General features: G+C 38.6%; 1 protein-coding gene across 8 annotated transcripts in view; it reads right to left on the bottom strand.

The window, feature by feature from the left end:
• The window catches only part of OTUD7A (OTU deubiquitinase 7A), a 124,389-nt gene that overhangs the window by 19,411 nt on the left and 87,233 nt on the right, over window positions 1-17,745 (bottom strand). For all 8 annotated transcript variants that reach the window (XM_068410107.1, XM_068410104.1, XM_068410110.1 and 5 more), the window contains 3 exons: window positions 12,328-12,510; window positions 9,114-9,332; window positions 539-640 (listed from right to left, as the gene is read on the bottom strand). In XM_068410107.1, coding sequence (XP_068266208.1) covers window positions 539-640; window positions 9,114-9,332; window positions 12,328-12,510 — 504 coding nt within the window. The remainder of the gene's footprint in view (window positions 1-538; window positions 641-9,113; window positions 9,333-12,327; window positions 12,511-17,745) is intronic.

Genomic DNA, 17,745 nt, shown 5'->3' with positions numbered 1-17,745 from the left:
ATTTATTTGATTTGAAGAAAGGCTTCAAAGATCTTATATTAATGATTAATAATCAATTGGAAATTATTTTAATTCACCCTGAACTCTGTTTTCCATACACTTAAACTCTACAAGGAACCAACAGAGGTAGTAGCTAGATACTGCATTCTTGAAGACAGCAAGAGACCTGTTTAACAAAAGCCAGAGAATGAAAGCAATTCCTCACCCACAATGAGGACAATCCTGCAGAAGCACCTAGAATTTGTCTGTTCCAGAGCTGTTAGGTTGGGCTCTGTAAGGAAAATGCAAATCACTGGTGTTTATGATAGATGGGTTTTTATACTGTTCCAATTATGCTTCTTTTATAACCTGATGAAACTTTTACCTCAAGCATGCCTAAAGCAAACAATACTTAAGTGAAATTTGAAGAATATACTGCTCCAGAACCAGGCTTTTAATGAAAGTCTTTGCATCCCACTTGTTTCTGAGCTTTTGCTGGGGATAGAGAAAAGTGGTAAATATTTTTGGCAGAAGGTTTCACATACAGACTCTCCCTTACCTAAAGATGCAGCATGCAAGAGGCAGTTTCCATCACCTGTTGTGGCCAAGGGAAGAAGACGTTTGCAGCTTGTACACACTGTGGACCACCAATTTAGTCGTCCTGAAAAGAAAGCATCTATTAAAATGGTGGAGCGGACACTAAACAGGATGTGTACTGTGCGCACGCATACAGCGATGATGTGTGACATTGAAGGTTAATCACGAACACCCTTTCTGCCAAATAAACTTAAACGCAATGTCAGAAGTGAAAACTGAAAGATTAGAAATAAGAGGCAGATAAACTTTGAACTATTCTCTAAATGTACTGGAATAAGAAGAGAGCACCTTTAATTAATTTGCATCTTCCATTCTCATATGCTGCATTCAGGGATGGATTTCAAAGGAGTTCATTGCCTAAATACTACTATGAGTCTTGGTATCAGTTCCCAAACATAATCGACATTGGCCTCCCATGCACAGATGACAGATTACATTACAGTAATAAAGTCTCAAAAGACAAAAGTAATATGTATGTGTTATCAAGACATGTTACTGCTAGGTAAGTTTGTAAAGTAAAGTGCTATTGTTTCAATCAGATGGATTGTTTCAACAGCTGATTCTCCTCTCATTTACCACAGTGTAAATCATGATTAGACCTACTAAAATCAACAGCTGCACCACCAGAGAATTAAAACGAGACCAAATGCACAGCCCAAGGTCTAGGATAGCATGTGGCTTGGTTAAATGGTCATGTGAATACTTCTAATATAAAGAAAGACAGTGTGACTAATTGTATAACATCTTTGGGGATATGGAAGAGCAGATGATTAACAATGATGAGTAGGGCTGGTATATTTCCCAAGACTTTTGGAAAGTCTGTGGGTAATGTACTATTGAATAATTAAATGAATAATGCAATAGGCAGCCCGTGGTGACTCCACGTCTTGGTTTGTCCTCTTCTGCAGATTTCCCTCCCCGCCGATTCCTTTACCTGCAAGCTGAGAGGAAATAGTATCTATATATTTGTACAGTCAGTCTTGCATTTAAGGTTAAATCCCCAAAACAGAAATAAGTTCAAGCAATGAAAAAAAGCTTTTCTCCACTAGAATATTTTCATTACAAAATTATACAGAAATTAATTTGTAACGGCAGGTAATACATATTGTGCAAAAAAAAATAGTATAACAATATTCTAATATGTGCCCCCAGTTACTTGTTCTGCGTACTAAGAACTATGTAATTAAATTTCAATTAGTCAGTATGGATTGAGAGTTACTATACTGTAAAGGTAAAGGTGCATAGCAGATCAATAGCTAAGCACATTTGGTAATCCTCATATGATTTTAGCAGCTAGTTTGTAAATGCCCAACATCTCAGACTAGGCTTATTGAGTTCTAAATTAAATATGCATTAAAGAAGCTTAATTTAAAGCAATATTGGACAGCCTTTGGAAAAGATAAATCTGAAATAACAAGTTATCATTTTTAGCAACTCCCGTGTCTGTGGGCTGTGAAATGACAACTTGCCACCTGTTTATTGCAGAACGTTTTGGTGGTATCATGTTCAGTAATAAGTTATACCAAGGTGCTCCTTAAAGCACAGTTACAAGATCTAAAACCGACAGACCTCAGGACTGAAGGGAATAATGAATGGTATTGCTTTGCAGATTAACTAGCAGCTATCGGTAATAAATGTCAAAGTCTGGCGTTCATGAATCTTTTGAATAACAGGAGGTTTCTATAAAAGTGATCTGCTTTGAAGTAGATTACACAAATGATGTTTGTGGGCTTGGTTAACATTACAAAGCTTACGGCTGACTGAAAAATTAGCAGAAATGCATTGGATTGGAACAAAAAAGTGGTGCATTTTCATTTTTCAAATCTAATAGTTATAGTGGATCCCTTTGGGAAAACAACAAGGAAGTGGAGCTTAAGTGAAAACTGGCAACAGTTCTGCCTCAGCTTTATGTCTGTCTGCTTTGGTAAGACAATATTAATGGACAAACCAGACTCAGCTCTCACTCTCCCTGCCTCTGTTGGTGTCCTACTTGATCTTGCTTCTTACTTTCTTACACAATCTATTTAATCATCTATTTAATCTTAAAAAACACACTTTCAAGAAATTGATCTGTTGTTTTACAGCAAAAATACCCTGAGAATTAATATAGCCATATTCTAGTACATTAAAATTTGATCTTAATTTTAGATCAAGATTAGAACTCCTATCCAGGTCTATGAGCTAGGAACACACAATCAGAGAGGCAGACACAAGCATACAACATTGCCCTTTCTTTGCATGATACTTAAGGCTTCAGGTGCAAACTCAAAAGCAATGTTAACAGAATCTAGTATCCCTGTGGCTGAAGACTGCCCACTATTTCCGTATTCTGGTATTATGCTAGTCCTGCACCACACAGTATGTATCAGACTTCACAGAATACAAAGCATACATTGGCTCTCCCTGCTCCTTTATTTGCAGGGCCCAACAAGAATCAATCACTGATACAGAACCAGATAAATATCTTACATTCCATGCAAAGAAGGTAAGATGAATCTCAGAGAAAGTTTTGCAAACTTCAGAAAACAGACAATATCACTGCTTTACAATCTAGTATCTGATGTCTCCCAGGACAAGATGCAAACATCAAAAGCTACCCTACTGTAAACCCACTACAACTGCAGGCATGAATATAAGCTGGCCTTATGTGACTGTTATGTTGAAAAAGTCAGTATCTGAGGAAAAGGAAATAAGAAATATTTTAAAGCACAGATTTTACACAATATTAATAATGTAGAAGTATTATTAATAGACACTAGAAAGGCTTGCGTGTTATTTTCATAAGCCTCCATATTGTATTACAAGCCACAGGTGTATAGTTTCTTGCCGCAGGATTTATGGGAGGAAACAGCCAAAGCGGATTCTAGATGGTTGTATGACCTGAATGGCTCAAAAAGAAGGCAGCGGAGAACAGAGAATGCATGTCAAGTATTAACGGGGCCAGGCTTGGCTTTTGATATCAGCCCCTGATGCCTTATGCACTGGTACTATAGAAGGTAAGAAAGCATTCAGCATGATGTCCTCTGTGCAAAACTTCATTAACAGTATAAACAAGAGGATACAAATATGCAACAGAAATTATTCTAGTTTATAACTATCACGTAAAGATGCACATACAGAGCTGCCTTCCAGTTTACTAAGGTCCGTTATAAAGTATTCACTGCCCAAACACGCACAAGATTGGTGGTACACACACAAACCAACCAAATTAAAACCAAACATGAGGTTACACAATACTAAAGAACCTTTGTAGAAACCCTGCGTAAATCCTTTCCTTCCTCTTCATTTTCTCCAGTCCATATTTTCTTTTTTTCTGGTTTAAGCTACTAATAAACTAAAGGACTTTACAGACTTGGGATTTTTCTGGTAGAATTAACCACCAAAAAGTTACAAGGACTTAGCAACCGGCAACTTAATACAACTCTGTCTTGACAGGGGAAAAGGAGATGCTACAAAGGGTGAGCCCCCCTCAAGCTCTGTATGATTGAGCGTGGTTGAAGCTTCACTGCAAAGCTAGATTGCGTATATCTGCCTCCAAGGCAAACAGGCAGTTTCTTGCCTGCAACGCCACTGTGCATTTATTGCATCAAAAATAAGTCAGAATTCTTAGAGAAAAAAATGGAATACACGTTAAGAAAAAAACAAGGATGGTTAAAGATGGTAAAAAGTGTGAAGTGCCATACGATTGGTACGATTTTACCTTAGATTGAGTGCATTTGTCTTTTAACACACTGTGCCATTAACAGTGCGCTCTCATACAACTAAGTAAACCAGTCTTAGGCCAACTCCTCAAACACACTGACAGAGCAGACATCTCACTGACGAAAACAAGTTGATCTGTGCACAGTGGGACTCCACGTCCGGTTTCCTGTGCTTGCTGTACGTGTGGCTAAAGGTGAGACCTCTAATGGCTTTTCTTTTATTTGTGGTTGGGCATTCTGGAGGTCTTTCCCATGTGGATTCTGTCATGTTTAATGAACAATGTTCACGTTGCAAGTTTTTCTTCTATGGAAATACTAAAAATAAGCTAGCTGCTTATTTTCATGAAGCCTGTAAAAGCTTACTCACCAATATGTTTGAAATGGGCAGAGTTAAATTTAAAAAATAAACAGTGGTACAATCTTAAGAGACAGCTTGCTGACACAAGCTCAGTTTCCTTAAGAAACTAGGCTAAAACCAGCCTTTCCTTCATTTCTCCAGCACATCTTATTTCCAGAAATCCACCTCTCATCCATGTCCCAAGACAAGCAAGTCACAAAATAACATTTTCAAACTTCCAGCGCAGTCTAATTCTGGACACCCCATATATTCTCAAAAGCAATGGTTCACCCTAAGCCCTCACCAACTCCGCTCTGCAACCCAACGGCAGTAACTGCTCGGAGATGTGCACCATACGACTGGCTAAGTCAGCAGAGGATTACTCAGCCCACTCAGAATAGGCAGATAATTAGCAATGAGTGCAGGAACCTCAAATCAGATTTCAGCAGAGCTACTTCTATGCTTTACATGTTTCTTGCATGATTAGCTAAGAGGATTTGTTTGTTTATTTTTAGTTTCAGTCCATTCATACAATAAATGTGTACTTGCGAGTACTGACGTGAAGAAAATTACAAGGACAGATTTTCTACATGGGCTTATATTAATCATTCAGTGACTGCTTACTGTTGAAAATAGGTGAATAAATAAAGCATTTACCAATACAATTTCTGTACTTCAAAGAAAGGACCTTCTTGCAGGAGCCCTCTCTTTTAGTCTAGATGATGAAAGCTTCACAGTAGCATCTGCAAGGCTACTCATATTTACTGACGTCCTTGAAACTAACGTTGAGCTGTGCACGTGGGAATAAGTAAAGCTGAGTAATCAAGTAAACGCTTCTCTCTTAGCCTGATGCATAAGCAATGCAGACTGTCACAGAAGCTACTGACCAGAATGCAAATCAAAGATCATAAAATAAGATCGCACGGAAATATACGACTAGGCCTAACTGGCTGCAGGGAACTGATACTGCATTTGGTTATCTGCAGGTAACTGCAGATCCAGCATTACCAGTTTTCTTCATCCATTTCTTTCATAACCCAAGACAGACTGTTTTCTATGACATTGCATTTCATCCTACTCTGTGATACAATTTTTGTCATTCATATTAGAACTGAATTACACAAGCATGCATTTCAAAGCTTGGAAATTGGGAAATTAATACAGTTCTCTTGTAATTATAATGGTTGCTATCCCAGCACCCTACATATACATGTGAAAATCTGTTAAAAATTCTGGGATAAGAAAATGTTTCTACAACCTGAAAAGGGATCATTTTTTCTTTAACAAAGCTTAATTTTTAACAGTTTGAAATCAAACATTTCCAGAATTTGGGTGAATTTGTTTTTGGGGATGTGAAACCTAGGCTTAATAACGTATTACTCCTTATTTTGTCTGTAGCTGTATAAAATGCTTCATAGAAAACACAAACCGGAGCACAGAAAGAAAAGCACAGAAAAGCAATATTCTTGAAGGTTCATATAGTTTACTTCTAACTTTTGTATTGAATTATATTTCAGCACTGCAACAGAAACTTTTTTCTTTTCATTAAAAACATTGTGTTAGACCAGCCATTCTTCTGCCTCTACTATATTTTTTTGAACTCATCGGTACAGCAGAAGTAGTTTTCATTATACCTCTCTTTGGGTGAGCCTACACATTAACAACACACGGGGAAACACGTGTAGATAACGACAATCAACTTGCTGCAGCAAAATATTTAGAATTATAGAATTCCTTTCACACAGACCTCATTTAACATTATCACTATCCGCGCCATCCTCCATCGAAGAACCACACTGATAACTGCAAGAGCACTCGGAGATCTATCTGCACATTACTTACGAGCTGACCTCGTTCCAATTCAGGCAATAGTGAACAGTTGAGTTTATAAGATGCACAAAACCCCAAAACGCGTTCATGAACGTGGTGAATTCTGTCCTCTAAGAGAAATATTCAGAACGCCATCACAGAAAGAACAGAGGATACATTGTAGCTGCAGAGAGTGAGCAGATCATACTGCCTTTATCTGGGCCTTTCCTTTACAATCTCACACAGCATTTCTGAGTAAATCAGGAATTTTGCCTGAGTTTCCGTACAGGAATGTAACCTGAACATCCTTTCATATACAGGTGGAATGGTAGCAAGGGCCTAAGCATATAAAAAGAGAACATAAAAGCCTTACAGGCTTTTATAGACATCCAGCTCATACGGCCATTTCAGACACCACATGCGACAGTCTTAACAGTATTTTTGCTCTCCCAATCTGTGTTTTGTAAGCAGGGAGCTGCTCTATGTTCCAAACACAGCTCCTCCTCCTTTTGCCTAATCAGCTTTTTTTTTTCTCCTTTCTCTTGAAATTCATGCCCTTAAACCCAAGCACACACCTCTCTCTTTTCCTTTAACAATATCCCCCACCTCAGCTACAGAAGCTACTGTCCTTCATGGGATTTGTTTTGAAATAGATTTTAGGCCCTTTGCAGGGAATGCACCTTATCTGTTATTTTTTTTACACCACTGACCAAACCACAGTCAAACTGGGCGCTCTCTTGGTAGGAAACAATAAAATGTCTAATGGGAAGTGACTTTCCTATTAATTTACTCTCTTCATTTCAGACAACATTATGTCTAAAATAGGCAGGAAATAAAAGGAAACTGAATATCTTTATGTCTTAAACAGAGACAAAAGGTCAGTTACACTTAATCTTACATGATTTTCTTAAACATTCACTGTTTAATCTGTTTAACTTGAACTGAAGAACTGTTTCCCAGGAAGTTCCAGTTTATTTGAATGAAATGCTCACATAAGTAAACTAAGTCTACATAGGCTACAACAATACCTGTGATCAAAACCACAAGCACTTCAAATGGTCAAAACACCCTCCTTTCCAGGGTGGAAGAGGCTCTGGGAGGAAGGGACTTTTCCAGTGTGAGTCAAGTTATTGCCCTAATTAAAAATTAACGTGAAGAAAAGAATAAATGATTTATTCTAATTTTCAGAGAGCTTTGAGAGACGAATGTCAAGAGGCAGAAAATTCAGTAGGTTCTGCAGCCCTATTTCAATTTCAAAGCCAGCCCGCTCTGTATGAGTCAGAAGGTGATGTCAGGTCTAAATTCACCTATTCCCTGATTTTAAGTTCAGAAAACCACTGTGATCCTCTTGCTTGTATTCCTGCATCAACTGACTCCAAAGGCTGTAATTCCACTGAAGCGGGTAGGCGAACAATGACACTGTAGCAAGGTGTTTTCTGATAGCCCTATGGGATCTGGAGTGTTTGGCAGAGCTGCCAGAGGAAGAGCCATCCTGGTTTTTCCCTGCCCTTCTTTGTGTTAGCTGGTTCCTAGAGAAACTAAATGTATTTTCTTGATGGGTGGCTGACAGTTTTCATACTTCATAGTTGCCTGGTAGCATTCCTGCATTATTTTATATTGCTATTTTTTCCAGAAGGCGGCCTTCTGAATACTGTTTGGGTTTGGGGGTTTGTGGTTTGTGGTTTTTTTTTTTTTTTTCTCTCAAGTATTTACTGTTTGATGCTATTATCTACGTATGTCTTGCTTTTCAAACACCAAAGCCAAAAAATGAGTATAGGACAATACGTGATAAGTACTCAATGTGACACCAGTTAGCAGAGGTCCTGCCTAAATACCACGATAGTGCCCTGATCAATAAAAAGCAACAGGTTCAGTTTGAACACACACAGTATGACTGTGCACTGAGTTTTGAGAATGAACTCTCGCATGAATACATAGCGTTACACAAGCCAGTATGGCAAGCAACAGAAAAAAGCAACTGGCCATTGGATATTCCACAGGCAGCCATGAAAACTGATTTTTAACTCCTTTATATCACCAGAGTTGGGCATTTCACTATATAGATGTGTTCATTTCATGGTTCATTTATACACTTGCTATTTCATAAGGCACAGATACTAATTTTAAATACATTTCTCCATATCTTTTAAAACTGTCTTAAAACTTTAAACTACTAGTAACTCTGAATTAAAATTAATTTAAATTTCTTCACTTTTTTCCCGTGGCAATAATGAAGTATTACTTTAAAATTACTTAGTTTCTTATTACAAAAATAATAATCGATACATAAAATACATATTTAAAACCTATTTTCTCAAGCTGCAACAGAACGTTAAGATGTTTCCTTTGTTAGTCATTGCAATGTAATTTCCTCACGAGAACTGGAAGTACTAACCCCCTCCGACCATCCAGACTCACGTCCTTCTCTGTTGCCTGGCTTCCCCATCAGTGCTCCTTTCCTTCCTCCCTCAATTTCTTTATTAAGTAAATTTGACAGTTTTCTCTATAATGTTTTAAAAGAAATAGAGGATCAGGGTATGTGTCATTTTGCAAAGAGCACAGTATTTGCTTTTATTCTGTGGCATTTATTTCCCATGCAGGATGTGCAAGCTCCAGAAATGAAGCATGATTAGAAATGTCAACCCAAATGTCAGATTGCCCAGCTGCTGACATCTGAAGTATTTACCCACCTGCTTGCTCCAAAGCAACCATCGTTGCCTGCTCAATTAAGTCACGTTCAATGAAGCTTCTGAAGTCTTCACTGTACACGCTAAGGTCTGGTAGCTGGAATGTGTAGATGGGCATCTCCAAAGGAAACTGTTCGTTGCTGCACTCATTTGCTACATGGGATCGAGCAAGGGAGACTATAGCTGAGCTGGCATGAGAAATACCTCTGGAAAGACGCTTTTCTGTAGAGAAACCAAAGACCACTCAACACCAAGTCTGGCAAAAGCCTGTTCATTTCACTTAGGAATTTATTCTACTTCTTGTTTGTTACCTTTTTGGGGTTATTTCCCTACTGTAAAAGATAGCTTAGTTCTTACTATGGATCCCTATGGCAAGTCATAGGAACTTCACCCTCCTTCTAGCAAAATAACCAGTATATGTACCGAGAGACGAAAGACAAGTATTTCTATAAATTTTTTTTAATGTATCTTAAGTTTCCAAAGATGCCTTGGAACAAAAATTTACTGGCAGACAGATGATAATCAATTAATGTTTTGAACTCTTAATTTAATTTGACTTCTTGTGAATCAAAAAATCCAGCATTCTACAATCACTTCGTATCAAACGTGCCATACTGTTTTAATCTCAGAACAATCTACCTCAAAGCAATTTTAACATCATTGTGCTAATTTAAGACAAGCTCAGTTTTTATGCATATGTGTTTTCTAAAATCCTGATCCAAGAAACAATCCATAGTTCAAAAAGAAAGATGAAATTAACAAGCCTGATATCAAAACAACTATGAGCTAATATAATTTACTGAATTTCTCTGTGGACAAATGCTACATAAGGAACAGTAAAGGGTCATTAAAGCAAAATAAGCATTAGAATGTTAAGAAAGGGACAAAATATTACTATTGTATCATTTCACTTTATATGGCCTCAGTTCTGGTATCAGCAAATGGGTAACAGAAATACTCTTCAACTGCTTAAACCCTGAATCATTCAGTCAAAACTGACAGAGATATTTTCCCTCTGTTTAGTTTCTGCCCTGTACTCGTATTTACATTTTTAAAAACTGAAATGAACGTTTTGTAGCTGCTTAAAATATGTGTTCATCAAATGTTACCAGTCTTCTCTCAGAAGTTTAACATACAGCATGAAGCTTATTTCTGCATCTGAGAAGTGGCACTCCTTAGAACCACGGCACCACTGCCTTTCTGGGCTTCAAACAGACTGAACTGCAGGTCTTCTGCTGAGCTGCGCTCTCTCCAGCCATCCTTTGCAATGGGCATTATCTTGAATTAATACTAGAAAGTCTCCTGGGCATTTTACTGAGTTTTATTACTGAGTTGACACCAGGTTTATGGAGTTTCTTACATTTTTGAATATGCACAAAGCTTCCTGGTGAGATTTAAATAATGTTAAGTTAGATATTATTTTAATTGATTTTCCTTGGAAATGGGTACCTTACTGTACTGGAAAGTTTTGTAAAAACCTATTTGGTGCAACTTCATCTCAGTTGCTTCATAAATACTACCAAAACCTAGTCTTTATTTATCAACTCTCTAACATGTACAATGCTGTATTAAAATAAATGAAGTTCCTGTACATCTGTGCCTTCAGAAATTAACAAAGCAGCTTACTTAAATGCAGCTTACGCTTAAGCTAATAGTGTTTTTAAAACACCTTGAACTGACTAATGGTTACTCAAAAGATAATTTTCCTGGAGTTTGGGAACTTCTGTTTCTCTAATGGATCAACGTTTTTCTAATTTTAAGAGCTAAACTGCACTCCCTAAAATATCCTAAACTGAGAAGGTTTGATTACATTTACATTTCTTTCTTCTCCCCATACATCTCAGCCAAATCACTTTTAAACAGAGGAACTCAAGTATAGGATAGCATTTCTGTTTGACATCCTCTTGCTGCCACGCCATCACCCCTTCCCACCATGGTCAGCCCTCACCTGTTGGCTGCATCCTCCACTCCAAGTACTTGGTGTATAACAAGACCCTCCTTTCCCTTCTCCGCTCCTCCCTGAACATCCTCCTCGCTCCAGTTTCACATTTCCGTCAGAGATGGCTCTCTGATCACGAACAAGTCATTTATGCATCGGATTGGTAGCAAAGTTACTGTCAGTCCAGGTATTTAAAGCCAGACTTACCCTGCACTACCTACTGCACCCACTGAAATATCAAATGGCCATTACAGTGTAAACTGGGCAGTTTAATAACATGGAAGTTGAGAGTGAGCTATACCCTAATGAGGGTGAAGGGACACAGTTTCCTCAACTACAGTGTGCTACTCTTCCTCCCTTTACTTGTATTCAGTGCTTTTAAGAAGTCACGACAAGTGCTACAGTTCCTTTTCTACTGACAGAAGTCATCCATTTTAAAAAAGCTTTACTGACACTCCTAAGTACTGGTGCCATTTCCTCTTTAACAGGAGGGAAGAGCCAGCAGGAGGAGAGAAGATTTTCTGTTCCTAATGATTGCATAGAAAGCCATCACCAAGCTAGTACTATTACCTCTCTATGCCACAAGCTGTCAGACCCGTAGATTTATTTTTGTGCTAACTACAGTTCCTTGATAATATTAAAAAAATGCATTCCAACAGTCTGAGACAGAGATCTGAAATAAATCCTATACAAGATCTGCAACTAAAAAAGTAAATTCTAATGCTTATTATCCTGTACTGGAAATCAACTGCTAGAGGTAGTTGACTCATTTTTCTTAAGGTTTCAATTTCTATTTGGCAGGGGATAGGAGGTTGCCCTTTCCTCTGTGGAACCATAAGAGAACAAAATTTTAAAGCTGAAAGTTATTAATAGATTTCATACACTCTAATCACATACTGTGAGTAAGAATGCAAAGATTGAAATATGGATTTTAAAACTTTTTTTTGGTCTCAACAAGCACAGAAAACTACATACAATAGTGGTCTGTGACACCCTCTAATTAATTCCTTTTATATGTACCACAGGACTGCTTGGGGCCAATGTATTTTTATACTTTAATCACACATTAAAAAATAACTTGCAGAACTGATGCAAAGCTCATAACAACTGAAACATGTGAAACGCAGGGTCCAGCAGCAGCTCTGTGGATCCCATCACAATGACACAGTCCACAGGCTGACGGTAAATGACTTCCAGCTCCCTGCAGACAAGCACAACTCGCAAGCAGACAAGCTAGAAAGCTCCTTGTCCACAAAAGCCCTGAAGAAGAGCTCTTACCTTGAGCAATGTCATCCTGCCTTTGCAGGCAGGGTCGCTCAGCCTTCATCACCTGGGGAGGCTGTTCTGGCTCCTGCTGCTTGTAGTATTTGCCCTCATTGAACACCTGTGGCAGGTTGGCGGTGTGTACCTGCCGGAGCTGCTCATAGTCACTCAAAGCTGCTGTCAAGTCCCAATTTTTGCCTGCAAAGAGCAAAAGGACATTCTGCTCACATCTGTATGTGACCAGATTGATAACCTGGAAGCCATCTTCATATGCACTTAAAATACAGAGAAATCACTCTTACTTAAAGCATCAGCAAGGAAACCTAGGTTCTTTGGATAAAACATTTTACAACCATTCCTTCCTGCAACAAAAATGACCAGCTGATAACACCTTGAAAGTACACAGTAAATGGACAAAGATAGAAATCTTTTATTATTTATGGCTTAGTTTCCTTTATATCATAATTGGAGAAGACTTCAGGAAAGCTCTCATCCAACCTCGTGCTCAAAGCAGGGTCAGCTATAAGTTCTGAATCAAGCTGTCCAACCCAAACACTGAAGAACCATGAGGGTGTTCCCAAGACTGATGTGATCACACAACAATGTTTGGAGTAGGGATTGCTTTTCTTTCCTCCTGTTTTTAGGAGGCACTTACAATACGATTTTAAAATCTTCTTCTCAACCATGAGGACAATGAAGTAAGTGTTTTTAAAAAAAGTGAAAGTGATAATAAATAGAATTATACGAAATTTAGGTTTAAACAAAACAGCATTATCCGAGTATTGGCAATGCTACAAGTCCAGCACTACATGACTCCCAGCAGCAACCTGGTTTTATTCAGTGCAGATCCTTAAGTAACAGACCTTTATCAATGGAACACAGACAGCATTTCTCTAGTGTCAGGGCATTCCTTACAGGTCACCTGCTCAAGGTGTTTTCATGTTTAAGTTCTGAAATCTAACTAGAATCACTGTGCATGTGCTGTGACTGCTCTGCAACAGGGCTTTGATGTAATAGGAAAGCAGAATATCAGTAGACTAACAGAAATCCCGCTGTCCTGAGCGTTAGGCCAAATGCAATCATCTTATATAAAAGCTCTATCATAAAAATTACAGCCAGCCTTCAGAAACTAGGCTCACAGTGCGTTGCATTTAAAATCTAAGTTGCACAGTGACTCTCGAGGTATGCTCCGTGGTATAACCTAGCAACAGAACTTCTAATACAGACTTGAAACTATACATAAAGCTTCTATATCTAAATGTACGTTACATAGAAATATTTTATTTTCAAATCTCTCCATCTCCCTGGAGTTGTCCTCATCTCCTGAACAAAAGCACCAATTAGCACTAAAGCCTGAAACTTCAGAGAACCAATACAGGAAATTATTATTGGACTCAATTTCCCCAAATTTGCTGGAGCCTCCAACCATTGGAATGCAAGAAAAAAATGCAACCGTAACAGAGAACATATCAAGCACCTTTCCAACCCCATGAAATAGTGCTTTTGAATATTCGCCACCCTAACTGACTAGCACAAGTGTTTTCAGCTACTCTCTGTAATGGAAACATGTAAGCTTGCCCCAATTTGCCTTTTGGTTTATATTTTCACAAGTAAATACAAATGACAGACCTTTTGTTTTTCCCATTGCCCATAAGAGGAGAATTCATCAGTTTGGGGGGATTAAAGAAGAAAATTCGTAAGTCAAAGTAGAGGAAACCGGAGACAGCAAAGAGAATTAGGGGAAAAGAAGAGAGGAAAAAAGGAAAGAGTCATTTATAAAAGAATACAAGTAAGTACAAAAATTTAATGCAGTGTAAAATTAAAAAAAAAAAAAAAGTAAATAGATCTAACAAAAAGTGTGATGTGATTTGGACCACAGAAATGTGCTGCAGAAGCAACGGACAAGCTGGGAACAAATCAGAAAGCTTATTAAATGCAGAGGTGTCCAGAGCAGGTGGTCCGAACAAGGATTTCTAGCATTGTGACATGGCAGGTGAGAAAGTTTCACCTGGAAGTTACTCACGAAACTAGTGGGGCTTGTGATTGTGGAGATGAATAGAACGAACTCTGCCTAACTCTCCTCCTTTAAACTTTGCGTACCAAAAGCTTTTGAATTTCTAAAGCTGTATCTTACTACATTCCAAACTAAGTTTTGAAACTTAGACTGGGGTCCGCTGGGTCAGAAAGGACAAAACCAAATTCATATAACATTAAAATCAAACATATCCCCTGCAGTGCCTCACGGGGTCGGTCCCTCCTTCCAGTCTTGCTACTTGTCCAACAAGTTCCAGCAGCCTTCTGGTTTGGAGCAGACTGCATACAGCCCCTCTGGGTCCCTAGGAGAAGACTTGCTCTGTCTGTTATCTAAGTTCTGTTTGTATGTCTGTTCCCTGTTCTTCTCTGAAATCTCCTAGAACCTGCTCCTCACACAAGTCCCTGCTCTGTCACATGTTTTTTATTTTCTTTAATTGTCATCTTCAGCACAAACCCTCAACAGAAAAGAACAGTCTTTCCTATCCCACAGAGGTTACACCTGACATAGGCACTGATGTACTCTCCATCACAAGGCTGAAGGAGAAGCAACAGGTAATTCATCTGCTTTGCACAGTTTCATCAACTAAATTAAGTCAAGTAAGACTTTTTGTTGCAATCTGAAGTACAAAAACAACACAAGACTATTTTTCAGATTGTCTGCATTTTTTTTTTTTACTGTTACTTACCTGATGCACCCTACTGTTCACTGACTGCTCACTGCTTGGTTTATATGACATATTATTGTATTTTAAAAGGTATTTCACTGGCACACAACATTATTTCGGTACAGACAATCACATCAGATGACAAGTCACTGGTAGCACCGTATCAGTTAGCAGCAACTGAATTGCTCCAAAGCAGCACTGACACAGTGGATGGACATGAAAGGCTTTGAGATTCTAATGGTCAGAGAACATCAGTCAGCAAAAAGCTGGAACAGCACAAAGCTGGTTAGAAAACACAGGTAGTGAATCATGATCAGGATGCCGGGATCAAATTAATTCACTAACTCAACAGAAAGAACAGTCTTACTGAACAATTATTTCCAGAACAGCTGCATATGCTATGTGAGTCAGCAGGTGTAAAATCTAACAGGACTGAAAGGTCTCTGCTTTAAAACCAAGTATTTCTAGTGTGTAGGAAAAAAAAAAAAGTGCAGCTGAGTAAGGAATGAAAGATGCACTCTGACTGAGGGCTGGTACTGACGTTTCAGTGTCAGAGACAGCAGGCAACTACATGAAAGGGAAATTCAAAAATAAACTCAGTTACACTATGAAGTTTCTGTCCTAAATAATAGTTGCTTGAATAACAACAGGAGGTATTGTCAGCCTGAAGAAAAAACAAAGACTTAGATAAAACAATATATAATTTAAAAGCCACTTATCCATTTTTGCCTTACCACCTCAAACTGGATTAGTAAATGATTAGAAAAAAGATGCTAAAGAACAGCAAGAGCAGGGCTCACCTCAGAAGCATTCCAGATGATTCAGTTTTTCCCGATCATCAGAGAGGACTGTTTCCCCCCGCCCCCACCTCTGCCCTATTTAGACAACTTGAAGAGTCCAAGAAGTGTTCAGGAGTGGGTTTCCCAGTGATCTGATCCTCTGAGACCAAGCTAAGAGACATACAATTTTCCCAGGCCTTGGTCCTGGATCCAAAAAGCCTCGCTTTCCTTAGGGCATCTCAACCAGGGATGACAAAAATGCGACAACAGCAGAAGAAAGGGGCAGGGGATGAGAGCCGAGTGTCCAGTGCCAGTGCTTTCTGTGGTAGGTTCACTGGACTCCAAAGCCCAGGCTAACAAGAAGTTGAAAAGGAGGAAGCAATCAAGAGCATTCTCTATGCAAGAGTACTACTGCAGGATCCAAGCAAGCGCATGGACCTCAGCACACTGCTTTTCGGGCATGACATCTTTTCGTGAACACTGGGGAAAGCTGTGTGCTGTTAAATCTAGCTTTTGAAGGAGGGAAAGGTCAAGGTGACCTTATTAGGATTGACCACACTGTGATTAGAGAAGACACCTCATTCCTTCACCTTTCCCAACCCTTCCACCTTGCCTTCTTGTCCTTCTCAACCTGTGAACACCATCCTCTCCTTATAAAAATTTAGGTCTTGGTCTTCGGTTTCTTTTATCAAATGTTTTGTATTTAGTCTTGACTACTACTGTTTTCCTGGAGGCACACTAGCAAGAAAACCAGCCCAAGGACAAGACTGGGAATTCAATGGACAAACTACTGAGCCAGTAGGTTAGTCAGAAATTTTAGAAAACAACACTGTGATTTTCCTCAGACTCTGCAGCAAGAAAATTGGGTGCATGAAAATGAAGAGGTTAAACCAAACCAGAGTAAACTTCACTTTTTTTGCATATCTGGTTCTGCCCCAAGCTGCATGTAGGCTGCATTATCCACCACATTGGATCCATGCACTGTGTACATACACATGGTATAGCACTGTAACAAATGTGCAACATTTACATAAATACTTTTTCCTGAGTGGAACCAGAAATAATGTACTATCAGACAGCCAAGGGTTTCTTTGCCCAGGTGTTATTTTAAAATAATATCACCACTTTATTGAGTTTTAAATAAAATAATATATTGCACATTTAAAAACAAAACAAAACCCCACCCAAACCAATACAACTATACAGTTCTCTCTATTGGAAGCTCTCTTGGAAAAGTTTCAGAGAGACCTCCTGATAAAGTCCCGATTTCTTTCTTTTCATAGACATATTTCCACCCCACTCCACATTTTAATAAGGTGATCAGCTTGAAAGCTGAAACCTGAAAGCAGAAGAGCACTAGAAACTTTGGACTTTTGCTTTAAACCGTTTGCTTCAAGACAATCACATTGTAATTTTTAAGATGAGAAATACACTCTACCTTCACGAAGGTAGTACAGTTGGCACCACTCAGGTTTTACAATCGTTTTCACAGTGCTTAGACAGCTGCATTCACCCTTGTTTTTCTGGAGAATAAGGGTCCATCTCTCTTTTTACCCTAGTCTTTCTCTAGTCAAGTCTTCAACTCAATTGTGCTGTGAGGAGAAAGTCACTTCTTAAAGCTCTGCAGCACATGAGTAATCCTTGCTTGCTCAATGTTAAGCACGTGCTTTGTCAGATCACAACTCGGTGATAACAAAAATCAGGCAGCCATTAAGCAGCCTACACTAGCTGTGCTGATTCTGGATTTTATGCTTTTCAGGCAGATAATATCCAGGCAGTAAGACCTGAGCAACATGCTATTATCTAGTCTTTGGGTTTTTTGCTCTTTAGTGTTTTGGCTAAAACAGTATAGCTTAGCGGGGTTGTAGCAGTTAATAAATCTATTGTCTTTCACTTCTTAAAACAGATATAATAAAACTAGAGGACATTTATCATTAATTAGTAGGAATAGCAAG

This window comes from Nyctibius grandis, chromosome 11 (assembly GCF_013368605.1).
Source record: "Nyctibius grandis isolate bNycGra1 chromosome 11, bNycGra1.pri, whole genome shotgun sequence".
Classification (NCBI taxonomy): Eukaryota; Metazoa; Chordata; class Aves; order Nyctibiiformes; family Nyctibiidae; genus Nyctibius; species Nyctibius grandis.
Note: the sequence above shows the minus strand (reverse complement) of the source record. Positions and strands in the feature narration are given on the sequence as shown.